At 42.6% G+C, this 13,735-nt stretch overlaps 1 protein-coding gene across 7 annotated transcripts in view; it reads left to right on the top strand.

The window, feature by feature from the left end:
• Positions 1-1,252: 1,252 nt before the first annotated feature.
• The window catches only part of UBR5 (ubiquitin protein ligase E3 component n-recognin 5), an 85,782-nt gene continuing 73,299 nt past the window's right edge, over positions 1,253-13,735 (top strand). For all 7 annotated transcript variants that reach the window (XM_050970403.1, XM_050970402.1, XM_050970399.1 and 4 more), the window contains exon 1: positions 1,253-1,373. In XM_050970403.1, the coding sequence (XP_050826360.1) occupies positions 1,312-1,373 (62 nt within the window). In that variant the 5' untranslated portion in view covers positions 1,253-1,311. The remainder of the gene's footprint in view (positions 1,374-13,735) is intronic.

The raw sequence follows: 13,735 nt of genomic DNA, 5'->3' as shown, positions 1-13,735 counted from the left end.
GGTGTGGAACAGTTCAGTTGAACCCTGTCCAGAGGGAAGGCATGCAAGGCAGAGGCACCGGGAGGTTCACAGCGTGGTAGCTCTTTTTATTCTTATATACCACCAACCTACTGGTTAGTCTAGAGAAGACTGAAGAGGGACCTCATCAAAGATATAAATATCTTAAAGGAATGTGTCAAGAGGATGGTGCCAGACTCCTTTTGCTGGTGCCTAGCGATAGGACGAGGACTAAAGGCCAGAAATACAGGTGAAATACAAGTTCCACCTCAAGATAAGGTAGAGCTGCTTTAGGCAGAGAGTGGCAGAGCACTGGAAGGGGGTGCCCAGGGATGTCGCTCCGTCTCTGGAGACATTCCAAACCCACCTGGACACGTTCCTGTGTCACCTGCTCCAGATGACCCTGCCTTGGCAGAGGGGTTGGACTGGCTGATCTCCAGAGGTCCCTTATGATTCTGGGAACCTCCCTGAAAAATGGTGAAAAATCCCGGCTGCTGCAGGGAAGACTGACTAGCAATGCAACAAGAAACGCAATTTGAAAGGACAGAGCCAGCAGCGGCCGCGGAGAGCGAGTGCCGAAGGGCGAGGGGCTTGAAACACCTGCGGGCATCGGGGGAAATCCCTGCCGCACACCCCCCCCCCCCTCCCGGGCACCCCTGGGGACCAGCACAGTGCGGCCCCACACGCCCCCACCCCCGCTTCCTCCCCGGGGCCGCTCCAGCCCAGAGGAAGCGGCTCCGCTCCCGCCCTGCGCCTCAGGGGAAGCCGCGCGCGCCGCCCGCCGGGGAGCAGCTCTGCGGCGGGGGGGGGGGGGAGGGGAGGAGAGAGCGGGGGGAGGCACGTGGTGCTCTACGTCCCTCTTGCGCAATGACGTCATCGCGGCCCGCCGCGAGGGCGACGCACCGGGCCAATCGGTGGCGCGCTTAGTGGCAGGGGAGGGAGCCGCGCGCGCCAGTCAGCACGAGGCTTGCACGCGCGCCGCCGCGCGCGCCGGTCGAGCCCCGCCCCTTCCCTGTCGCGGCGCACGGAGGGCGGGGGAGGGGGGAGGGAGAAGGGCCCGCTGGAAGCCAAGATGGCGGCGCGTGCGTGAGCGCGGCGCGGGCCCAGCTCCGAGCGGCGCCGTTGTGGCCGTTCCGCCCCGCCCCGCGCCCGCAGCGCCGCGGCCGCCGAGAGCCCTAGACTCCGCCGGGCGGCCCCGAACCACCCCGGGGGAGGGACGGAGGCCGAGAGCCCCCTCCCCCGCCGCCCCCATTGTGTGCCCGGCCCCCGCCCGCCCGCCTCCCGCCGCCGCCGGGGGGGGCACCGGCGCGGAACATGACCTCGATCCACTTCGTGGTGCACCCGCTGCCGGGCACCGAGGACCAGCTCAACGACCGGTGAGGGGGGGCGGAGGGGAGGGGCCCCCCGGGGGCGAGGGGAGGGGCCCCGGGGCAGCGGGGCCGGCCCGACCCCCCCCGCCGGGCCGCGGTTCCGCCGGGTCCCGACGCGTCGCTCTCCGAGCGGCCTCTCCCGGCAGCCGCCGCCGCCGGCTTCGCCCCGCGCGGAGTTGGGGGGCCGCGACTTTCGCCGCGGGCCCGGCGGGGGCTCGGCCGGCCAGGGAAATCCCGGCGTTCGGCCGAGGAAGGGGGTTCCCTGGCCGAGGAAGCGCGTTCCCGGGGATCCCGGGCGGAGGAACGAGAACGTGTCCATATTAATCAGGGATGGAGCGAGTCAGACAATGCGGATGGGGGATCGCGGTGTGTGAGAGAGAGAATGACGGGAGCGGGGATAAAGGCGGCAGCGCTGTCACACGCAGCGCCGGTGTGCGCTGCCTTCCCCTGCTCACGCACCGGGTGTTCGATACAAAAGGAGGCCCGATCTCCAAATCACTGATGGTGTGCGGCTTGGCTGAGATGGGGATGACAGCTGCCAGCCTGGAAACTACGCAGCTAACTTTATGTAGGACTGGGGGAGAGAAATTGCAGGCTGGGGAGAAACTGGAGTGCTTTGAGAGAAAATGAATCCATGAACCAAATTTTCTTCACTGTTTGACGTTTATTTGACTGATCAATGTGGCTGTCAAATATTTCTTCTGTAGCAATCGCTAATGGTATGTGTAATAGCTTGCAAATTTTACTTCTGCTCTTTTATACAGGAATTCTTAAAAACTTCATCTTTAATTTCTCACAGATTTATGTGTGAATAAATCGTGATGTTTAATCCTCACTGGATAGAAACCTAAAGCGTTTTTACACTAAAGATAATATTTAATGATTTTGAACAATATTTAAGTATTTTTAAGTCTTGAAAAGCATAAGCTCTTGATTATACTCTCCTGGTTTTGATACTACCAGTAGGTCAGGGTCCAGGTCACTTCACAGTTGTTTGTAGTTAGGTCACTTTTCCTAGAGCAGTCTTTGCTGAGATGCCTCTTAGAGCAGGTGAGGTTTGAGTGTGTACAATGAGGAAAATAGGTGATTTTGAAGACAGAATTTCTGCCTAACTACATAGTCTATATGTTTACACAGGGAAAAGATAAAACAGATCTAAAACCTGAAGTATGTTAGTGGAGACAGTGTTTTTTTTTCCCTTAGCTTGATGCATTTTACAGAATCCTACTTCCTAGGAGGCCTAGCCATCCCTACAGAATTGATTTGCTTTCTCCATAGATACTGCATTCTAATTTATCGTAGACCATCTTCCTTTAGAGTGATAAACTAAGGGATGATGCTGTACTAGGACTTATTGCTTGCACTGTTTTGGTTTGGAGTAAGATCTTTTGGAGTTTGGAATATGATCTGGAGTAGGCCTTTGAACTTGAAGGGACCCCAGTGGGTTTTCTTTTTTTTTCTTTTTATGTCGATAGGCCCTTAGAAAACATTTAGCATGTAATTATCACACTTTGTTTCAAGTGAGAGAGCTCATCTGTTTTTTCTTTAATGTTACCTCTTCTGTTGACATATTTATATAAAATACAAGTCCCTTTCACTCTTCATAATGCTTTCTCTTTTTTTCTTTTCAAATTTTTTTTCTTCTTACCACAGCAGCAGGCCTTACACCTACTTTTTGATACGGGAAGCTTCAAAATGGGTGGTAATTAATATATGGAGAAAGCTGCAGCAGTGCTGTTAAGTAGTGACTATTCTAAAAAATCAAGTGACTCCTTGATCGGAGCTGCAAGTCAGAAATTTTGACTTCATAAATGTAATTTTATTGAAAGTGCAGTAGCTGTGTATCAGAACTTGTAATGCAGTGAAATCAGAATGATTCATAAATAGGGTTGAGGCACACACATATGTGCTGGAAATGCCAGTTCAATTTTATCAGTAGCATTGCTGCTTATTAATATTCTGTCAATGTTGATCAAGGTCTAGATAGCTTAATAAATTCTCATACACATGGAAATTAGGATCTTGGAACATCTTGTGTCTCTGTGATGTTTCGTTTTCTCTCACTTTATAGGCTTTTTTGAGTCTGTGCTGCAGCCAGTGGTCAGTCAGGGCTTTTTTCTGTCGGTATTCTGAATGATAGTTGATTCTCAAAATCAGATTTTGGGATCGTATTTCTGTATTGTATGCTTTCAGTAATGGATTTGTGTTCTGCTTCTAAAGAGTAATCACTTAAAACCCAAGGCATTTATTGCTGCAGTCCCTGTGTGTTCAGGATGCAGGACACTGTTGAATTTCATAATCGAGTATTTGATACATTGTGCTTAATAACCAGTATAAATGTGTAAAGACAGTGGTTTTTGGAAACCATCCTTCTCCTGAAGTGTTGCTCTGCTCTTAAGTAGTCAAAAAAATGCGAGGAAGTTCTTCTTTCCAGTTTGGTTTGGTGCATTTTCTGTCATTCTGTTCTGCAGTTCTTACTAGGTTTTCTGTGTAATTTGTTATCACACTTATTCATGCAGCAACTGTGAGAATGGCAAAACACTTCAAAGAAAAGAGGAGAAAGTAGCTGTAGAACCACAAATAATCAGAGGACTCCTGAGCACATCTACTCATCACTTGAAAATATTTCTTAACTAGTGTTTTTGAAAATATAGGTTAATATTGCACTTTGATGGTAATTATTAGTCCTCTCTCGAATAAGCTGAAACAGTGTTGACTTCTTCATTTAGATGTCTGGGAGCTGGTGACACTGAAGAGAGTTCACAGAGGACAAGGTTGTACTTAATTTTGTAGTTGTATTAGGATTAATCTCTTGAAATGGATACTAGGCTGAGCTTTTGTTTAGGATGAACTGAGATAATTAAGGTTTTTCTAGTAAGTTTTTTAAGGAGGACAGATAACTTGGAATTTTTTCCCCAAGCCATTTGTTCTCTGCAAACTGAATATGAATGGGAGAAAAATTCTGTATGGCCTGCAGTTTGAGAAACAACTCCATAGGGTATTTGGGATGTAAATAATTAATGGCCTTAGTATTTGAAAAAGTGGTGTCCAGCTTCTGTTGCAATGGGTGTTAGGTATATTTTGTCAATTATGCACCTCTTTCAGGGTTGAAAACTTTGTGTTTTGTGAAGGAAGTTTGACACAGTTTCATAGATAAGTTAATCTTAGTAAATTCTTAGTATATTTCTTAATTTTATATTGGGTTAGGAAGTGGGTGTAACCATGACAAATAGCCTTTCTTGGCTGTTATGAAACCTCACAGGAGCAGTTTAACTTGCTGCTCTGGGAAGGAGAAGGGGAGTCTTTCACCTTACACAAATGGCTTTCCATACATGAACTAACCTTCACAGACAGGATTTATCTCAAAGCTTTGACTTTGTTTTTACCTTGTACTAAGAAAATTCTTGTCAGCTAAACCATTTAAGTCTTAGCATAGAGTGAGATGTAATTTTTGAAGTGGTCATTGACAGAATGTTAATGTGGTCTTTTCTCTCCTCCTGAAGATGGGGTGTAATGAATTTAGTTAAATAGAGGGTATTCTGAATATGAGGGTTTAGAAGTGTCATGTAGTGAGTTTTCTGTCAGTGACATCTTTGAAACCAGTAGCACACCTGAGAAAAGTTAATTTGAAGTTTCAGTGAATCTGTGTGTAGAGTCAGCTTTGGGGGAAGAGAGGATGATCTTGTTCTTTACATGACTTTGTTTTCCCTTAATAATACATTCAGTTCCTGTCTCTGTTATTTAAATGTTACTTACTTTAGGCCGTGCCTGAACTGAAAATTTAAGTTGTGTACTTTGCATTGCCTGCATTGTTTGCACTCTCTGAATTTATGTGGAAAAAATAGCTAGCAAGAGCATACCTTTTTAATCTGCACATCAATTTACGGTACTGTGCAAGCGATCTGTGGATATGTGGCTGCTGCTCTGGCAAGCGCCACCCCCCCTTGCATTTACTGATGAGCAAATCTGTTAAAAATCTCAAGCAGATGTTGCTGGAAGGAGCTGGCGTAGGGTGTGGTGTGGCTGTGCAGGGAGCCAGCAGGGATGTGGAGCTGGTGTCTTGGCCCCACATGTGTGCAGCAGCCATGCACAGGGAGGGAGAGAGAGCTCCTGATAATGCAAATGTTCATGTTAAAGTGATATTGCACAACCTGAACCCCCTCTGCTACGTCCACAGGCGAGCTGGGAGAGTACCTGTTCTCTTGTGTAGAGGAAGGCAGCCTGAGCAGGAACTTCTATGCTGTTACTTATGTGTGATCTGCATTGCTGCCCCTAGTTAGAGAAAAGAAGGGATTGACAGATGTGTTCTTAAATAGAGAATCTGCAATTTTGTGCACATAATACAGTACTTTTTTATCTTAAGTGATTTACTTTGGTGTGCTTTAAACTCTTCCTAATGTACTTAGCAAAAGTGCAGGTAGCCCACCTCAAACAGGAATAGGTGGTTTAGTTACTGGGAAGCCATAACTGTGTATTATTTGAATTCCCTGAGTTACAGCTGCTTGATAAACTTTAGTAACAGGCAAAGTGTTGCACTAGGTTTTAGGATTAATTTCTTGAAAGCATAGCCAAATTTAGGTTGTGCTCTTTCCAAAGAGGCGAAGGGAATGGTATGACTGTCATGACATTATCATCAAGACTCTTAGATGGAAACACTTTTTACAATATAAAATGGTTTGGCTGCCTCAAAAGATTTGTACCGCCACTATGGCAATATAGACTTTTACAAAATTGATACGTGCAGCAGTGCATTAAGATTTGATCTTACTTAGTATTGTTACTTAAGAACAATAATTTGGAAGGTTAAGCTTCAGAATGTACAGTGTTATTTCATGTCTGGTTGAATGTGGAAGGTTACTTTTACATAGGCTGGTGTTCTAGGCCTTTTTGGACTTTACTCTGCCAGGGTCCTCTTCTGATTTCAATTGCATGCTACACCCTAGATGCTGCTTTTTAGAGAGTACATATGTAATTGTCTGTGAATGTTCTTGCTGAAACTTTCCTGAGATGTTGTAAGTCGAAGTAATTGCTCTCTTCTGAAGGCGGAGGTTTGTTTTCTCCGCCTCTTATGTTGCACTAACTGTAAGTTTCTGATCCCATAGGAAACTGACTTCAGTTGTTAAAATAATATAAAGATAGCCCTGGTAAAGTGAAGTAAATGTAATTTAGTGCATTAAGAAGTTGATCTAGTTTATCTCCTTGTCGGGTGCACATCAGAATATTTTGAGAAGTGCTGCAGGAGGGAGAGTTGGTAGTGAAGAACGGGAAAGAGGAAGCAGGGTTGAGTTCCTTCCATTTTGAAAGCAGCAAGTTTATTTTGGCTACTGTAATGTGAAACTGTACCGTGAATGTGATCTGGGCTGAGAGTAGTTGTGACCTGTCACAAGGAATTTGGTAGAATAGTAATTGGGGCACAAATGTTGCTTTCTTTTTCCTTCTCAAATCGTATATGTAAGGTTTGAGTATATTTGTTGGACCAATAATAAAGTTAGACTAATGACTAAGATATTAGTAGCTGTACTTTATGGTTGGCACTGCAAGTCAAAACTGTCAGAGAATAACATTTTTAATTCTAAGAACAGTAAGTCAACAACATTTATGTGCTAAATATTTGTAAACGTTAAAAACTATAAACAATGACATGCATTTGAGGTAATTTTTGATACAGTATGTATTTATGAAATATTCTGATTGCCATGTAGGATTTTTGTCACATTTGTGATTCAATCAAAAAATAAATGTGAGGGGTGTGACACTTTCTTTCTTAAACTATCTAAAGCAGATAACTGTTCAGTACACACTTATACTTACATGAAAAATGACTTGACACTTGAGGAAAAACAACCAAGGCTGTACCTAAGCTTGGCAAACTGCAAGGTGTTGTAGCTTCCTTTTCACATTCCTAGCACAGTTAATGATTTGTGACTTAAATAGGTGGTATTATGTATTTGAAACTTGTATAAAGAAGAGAAGGGGGTTCAAGGTATTTTGTTTTAGTGATTACACTAGCAGCAGTCTAATTTGCAGTTACTTTTGCAAGATGCTTAGTGTAAAAGCTGCTGTTTTGTTTTTCTTTGCATCAACAGCCATTTATGCAGGAAAAAAAACATATACAGAAAAACTACTTGTGCTTTTCAGTTGTACAGATTTTTTTTGACCTTGAGTTCATTGAAGTCCACTAAGGATTTGGCTCTTAGCAACAACTTCACATAGGAGACTGCAGTAGTTGGCATCTGTATGTGCCCCAGAGAAAATGTTAAGACAAGGCCTGTTTGCAGTAGTTAGAGGATTTTTTTTGGGAGGAACAATTTGGAGAAAAAATATGTTGAAATAAATGCAAAAACCTAATTTTCACAGTGCACACATGTATTTTGTCCAAACCCTTAAGCTTGACAGTTTAAGTGAGGATGACACAGCATTAGTTACTCCATTACAGGAATTACTATCCAAACTTCAGATTTTATTTGCTCTTTCTGGCGTAGAACTATTTTGACAATAAACTCTGTGCTCTGTTTCTAAAAGTCTTTCTCTGCTTAAAAAATGCAGGTCACCAACATTGCTTTATTTTCTCTTACCCTTCCCCTCTAGGGAAATTAGTATTTTGCTTCAATTTAAAGAATGTGTTTGTTTTATATGGGAGAGAATACATACTCACTGATACAAAGGTATGAAGTGTGACAATTCTAAACAGTTGAAACATATTGTAAGGTTTTAGGTGGGAACATATTGAAAGGTTTAAGGTGGGAACACTGGTCATCTGCATTTACACCCAAAACTGCCAGTTTGGTACCAGGTGAGGAGTGATGTAACCATTAAATTTGCTGTCTTTGAAAATTCTGTCTTCATCTCACAAGTCTCACTGCTACACCCAGCACTTGTCAGGGGAATTTCTCATACTAAATATACTTCACCCAGTCTTTCAGCAAATCCTAGCTGCTGCACTTTAAAGTGCAGTGTGTTTTACAGCAGCAATCCACATTGGTACAGTGAATATTTAACATCCCAACTTGATTATTTTGTTGCAGTTCTAAAAATGTTTTTTTGTGTAGCATCTTACAGTTTGTCTAACTGGCTGGTTTTTGTAATCCCAAGCCAGTTGCTGTTGGGGTGGTTTCTCAAATTGCTTATATCTACAGTGGAGATGAAACATGTATTTTCTGCAATGTTGTTTTGGACAGCTTTTGATCACTAAACCGGTTACTGCCTTATATCAGAAAAGACGCCTGAAGATATTCTTGTCTATCTTTCTGATTTGGTTTTTATGTTATGGTGTTTATGAAAGAGGGCAGAATAAAAATTTTGAAAACATTTCCATGATTAGTACTATTTTGGACATTAGCTGTGTTGGGATTTCTTGCTATCGTTGTTTTTTTTGCTAGCCAGGAGGTCTGCCAGTTTAATTTGTGGCAGCAGTAGTGTAATGCACTAGATCAAGGTGACAAAGTTGCTGGAGACTTCACTAATCTTATGAAATTTGTCATCAGCAAAAAAAGCCCTAAAAATAATCAACATTTGAGTGAGTGTGTTTTTTGTTTGTCAGATGAATCAGTTCAAAATATATCAAATAGCTGAGGGTGATAATAACCGTGCAGCTGTAGTTTGTCTATTCATTAGAAGATAGGCCAGAAAGAAACTGCTTTGTACCCAGGTCTTGCTGGTGTTACTTTCTGCAACATGTTTGCCATCATCTCTAGTTAAGCTGGATGCTAATTTTTTTTTCCAGGTGCTATAGAAGTAGTAGGTGATTACTTTAATCCAAACCTGTGATAAAATAGCATTTTAAAAATTTGCTTACCATCTTTCATTGTGCTTCATTGTCTATTATGCTTCCTCAGCCTCTCACCTCTTTCACCTTTGGGATGGATTATCTCTCTGGATAGGTAGGGAGTTCTGATACAGTGAAATGAATCTTGATTGGGATCTCTGCATTCTACTGAAAATTGTAATTTCACTATGTAGGTGTCAGCATGGAGTCTGACATTGACTCTACATAAACAAATGTTTCTGTTACGGCGTTTTCCCAAAAGCTTAACTGGAGAATGAGTATTTGGCTATGGCAATAAAGTTGAATGTATGCCTTAAGTTGCTTTTGCTTGAAGCCATTGGAGTTTGTCACTTCCTTCTGTAAGGGTAGTATAATTTTAATTTCTTGTTAATTTTGCAAAATTAATTTTCTTAAATATGTCTCTGTATTTATTCTTTAATTTATTGCATTAAATTCTTGCTATTCTCTATCCTAAAATAGTTAGAGCTGTATTTTTTTCTTTCTAGTAAATATCAAGATATGTTCTTATGAAGAGAATTTATGGCTTTTAATCCATTTCAGATTTTTTCAGTGTGAGTTATTGTTGTCTGATCTTTAATGAAGATCCTAGGTTGGTGGAACTCTTTTCTTTGGCTTTGACCACAGTAAATTATTAACAGCAGTTTTTTGTCTCTCATTTTCCATTTTTTTAAGTCATCGTATACACAATTCACTGACTTTGGCAAAATGTGTCTGTCTCTAGAGCAGTAATTTAAAGGTGCTTAATTAAACCTTCAAATGAGATGGATCATAGCATCTTGTCATTGTGGGGCAGATTGGGTAGGCAGGAGGTAATCTGGCAAGGAGTGCCCTGTTCCTCATGGGAAGGCTGGGGACTAACAGGCTGTTTTGCTGGAATGGCCAAAGTTTGCTTTTTTCTCTTGTGGTGCAGAATCTGTATCTGGCAAGATTATTACCAGAAATAATATGGCCGTAGGCAAAATGTGATGGAGGAGGTACTCAATGTGCTGCCTTGTGAGTTCTTGGGGAACCAAAACACTGGTTAGTTACACTGAGGGAAGCACCTGGAGTTCCATGGCCAGGGTCCAGGCAGATGGAAAAAAAGAAATTTTTTTTGGCAGTGCAAAAAAGTATTGGGATGAGCTGTGCACCTCAGAAGCTGGGGTTTCTCATTTTGCCTGCACTGTGCATCAGACAAAGCGATTTGGCTGCTTGTTTTTCTGGCATGGTGCTTGCTCTCTACTCTTTATTCCAGGCCTCAGTCCATTCCTATCTAAATCAAAGATGCAGTGTCTGAGAGAAAGGTTTTGAAGATGTGTTTTTGGTGGAAGACAGAGCAGTGTGAGGAGGAGGTCTGGTATTTAAAAGGCAGTTTTTAGCAAGTTTGCAAAAGTGGCATCCAGATAACAGTGTGATATCAGAGTTTTTGTTGAAATTTGGCTTGGAGTTGGAGGAATTGGCAAGTAAAGGACTGGACATGCTAAGTGATCTTTTTCTGTTGCTAAAACTAATTCAGAATGAGAATAAGGTCGTTGGACTTTTTAGCAAAGCAATTAGAATTCAGTTCTTGTTTGTGCTTTGTTTTTAATAAAATCACTTGTACAAAACATACAGTTGCTTTTCTCTAGTCAAGACACCTAGTATTTAACAATGTGACAGTTCTTACTTTAAAAAATATTTTTATAGCGTTTCAATGCTCGGATCGAAGGCCATTTTCCAACTTTGCACAAAGTGATCGCAGCTCCCAAAAGCTTAGAGCAAAGGAAAATGGTGAGGAGATGATTTGGGTTCCTGCAGTAGTCTCAGCTGGGACCAGAACCTGTCTCTCCAGGCTTTAAGCTGCTATGCTGATAAATTCACAGCCTCCCTGGTGGCTTGTCATGAACTCCTGAAGGAACATTAACAATCTTATCACAATGGGACACAAAAAGGTTCTGTGATTTTCAGCGACTGGATTTCTATTTTGAAAGCATTTTTTAAAGGAATCACTACAGCAATGTTCTGACTGTAAAAATGGGACTTTTTTTCTTTTCTTTGCCTTAATGGGGGTCTTTTAATTTTTACTCATTCTAGTTAAACAAGTATACAGCTTCCTAGCTGTGTTTTAATAGCTAGCATTTTTTTGTTGTTCAGTGTAGTAACACTGCTCATGCTATTATCACATGCATTTTTCAAGTATCCTTGAATTTAGAACCATGGGGTTCTAAATTCCCATTATTTGTGTTTCATTATCACAAGAGGATATACTTTCTAAAATTATGGATAGTTAAATAGCTTACAACTTTAGTTGTTTTAAGATTCAGTACTCACTCAGTTGAATTGTTTAGCTGTGGTGTTCTGGCTAAAGAAATGGTCTTCTACTAAATGTTAAACAAAACAGCTGCAAGGACTTTGTGCAGTTGAACAGAATATGGGACCACAAAATGATTATTGGATGCATTCTGCACCAGAGAACAGATTTCTGTCCGTATTTGCAGACTGTACTTTTGGAAATCTACTGCTGTGGACTCAGATTGAGTCAGATTGAGTCTGGCTTGTTCTCCTGTAGTGTACTTTTCTTTTTTTTCCCCTCAGAAATCACACTAGGTGTTTAGGCAACTTGTAGCTATGGATATACTTCAGTACCAAATCCTCTAGATAAAGTGCTAAATAACATGTAGGCATGATGTTAAGTCCTCTGTGGCAGTCCTGACAGGATCATACCATTTGTGATTTCTTCCTGTTTGTATTCAGATTGTTAACTGGAAAGGGGCTATGCTGTTTCGTAGTTTATGGGTGTTTGCTTATTTAAAAAGCATGATTGACTTTGTGTTCCCCTTTAGCTAGGCTATGACCATCCTCTGCACCATGGTGTGGGGTTATGGTTCTGGTGGGTTGTTTTTTTTTTATTCAGAGGGGGATGTTTTTAGTGTCACTGAAATCTGAAGAAAGGGTGTAAGTAGTTTCAGAGCTAGGGGAACCAGCTTAAGAATTCATTGCTAGTTAGAGGCATTTCACAAATTCTAGAGGTGTCTGCCCCTGCTCTTGCTGTTCCTGCTAAAGAAACTGGAGTACTTCCAGCTGGATGGTTAAGTACCCATGAATTTTTTTACTGAATGTGTAACTCTCTGACACTTTCCTGACTCATTGGTGTAACTTTTTTCTTGTGTCACTGACCACAGAGGGATTCTATACAGCAAAATATGAGTCCAGTTTTTCAATGGCAAATCCCCTCCTTTTGCTGCTGTGCCTTCAAGTCAAATATATGGAGATCACATCCTGAAAGCATTAAGTCCTCAATATCAATTGCAGAATGCTTGAGATTGAAGGGACCTCTGGATATCATCTGGTCCCATTCCCAGGCAAGGCCATCTATAGCTGGTTGCCCAGCACTGTGTTCAAACGGCTTTTCAGTAACTCTCAAGGGCTGAGACTCTACAACCTCCCTGAGCACCCTGTGTGAGTAATTGGTCACCCTCACAGCAAAGAAAATGTTTCCTGATGTTCAGACAGAACTTCCTGCGTTTTGATGTGTCTGTGCTGCCTCTGGTCCTGTCACTGGGCGCCACTGGAAAGAGCTTGGCTCTGTCCCCTTTACTACCCTTGCTTTAGGTGTTCATATATGTTGATAAGATCCCCTCCAGAGCTTTCTCTTCCCTGTGCTGAAGTCCCAACTCTCTCAGCCTTTCCTCTTGTGAGAGATGCTCTAGTCCCTTAATCATTTTTGTGTCCCTTTGCTAGACTCTGTCCAGTATGCTCATGTCTCTCTTGTAGTGGGGAGCCCAGAAATCCAGATGTGGCCTCATGAGTGCTGAATAAAGGGAAGGATTGTCTACCTCAGCATGCTGGCAGTACTTTCTCTGTTGCAGCCAGAATGCTGTTTACCTTCTTTGCTGCAGGGCATGTTGGCTCATGTTCAACCTGGTGGCCACCAGGACTTCCAGGTCCTTTTCTGCCATGCTGTTCTCCAGCTGGACAGTCTCTGGCATGTAGTTGTTCCTTCTGAGGTGCAGGGATTTGTGCCTTGCCTCCCCTTGGTTGTCATGAGGTTGCTGTGCTCTGGATGACAGCGTCCTGCTTATCCACCAGTCCTTGCAGTTGGGTGTCATCAGCAGACTTGCTGAGGGTACCCACTGCCCCATCATCTGGATTGTTAATGAAGGTGTTGAGCAGGACTGGACCCAGCATTGACCCGTGGGGCACACAGCTTGTCACTGGCCTCCAGCCAGACCTCGTGACACTAATCACCACCCTCTGGACCCAGATGTTCTGACAGTTTTTGGTTCACCTCACTGTCTGCTCATCCAGCCTGAACATCAACAGCTTCTGTGTGAGGATTTTGTGGAACACAGCACTGTAAGCCTTTGCTAGGCAATATACACTACTCTTCCCTTGTTCTTCTAGACAGTGATATGAAATCTGCATTCTTTTTTCTTAAAACTGGAACTAAAATACATGTTCTATTTTTGCTAATTTTTTTGTCATGCTTTAACCTTTTTGTGGGCTATCTTATACCCAGCTTAGGTCATTGTCTACATCAGTGTTGTTATTAGATAGTAATGGTTTACTGTTAGAGAATTTTCATTCTACAATCACTGTATTACCTAAAGACTTTTCAGTGACA

The sequence above is a fragment of the Serinus canaria genome, chromosome 2 (genome assembly GCF_022539315.1).
Source record: "Serinus canaria isolate serCan28SL12 chromosome 2, serCan2020, whole genome shotgun sequence".
Taxonomy (NCBI): Eukaryota; Metazoa; Chordata; class Aves; order Passeriformes; family Fringillidae; genus Serinus; species Serinus canaria.
This window is presented reverse-complemented; position numbering and strand designations above follow the sequence as displayed.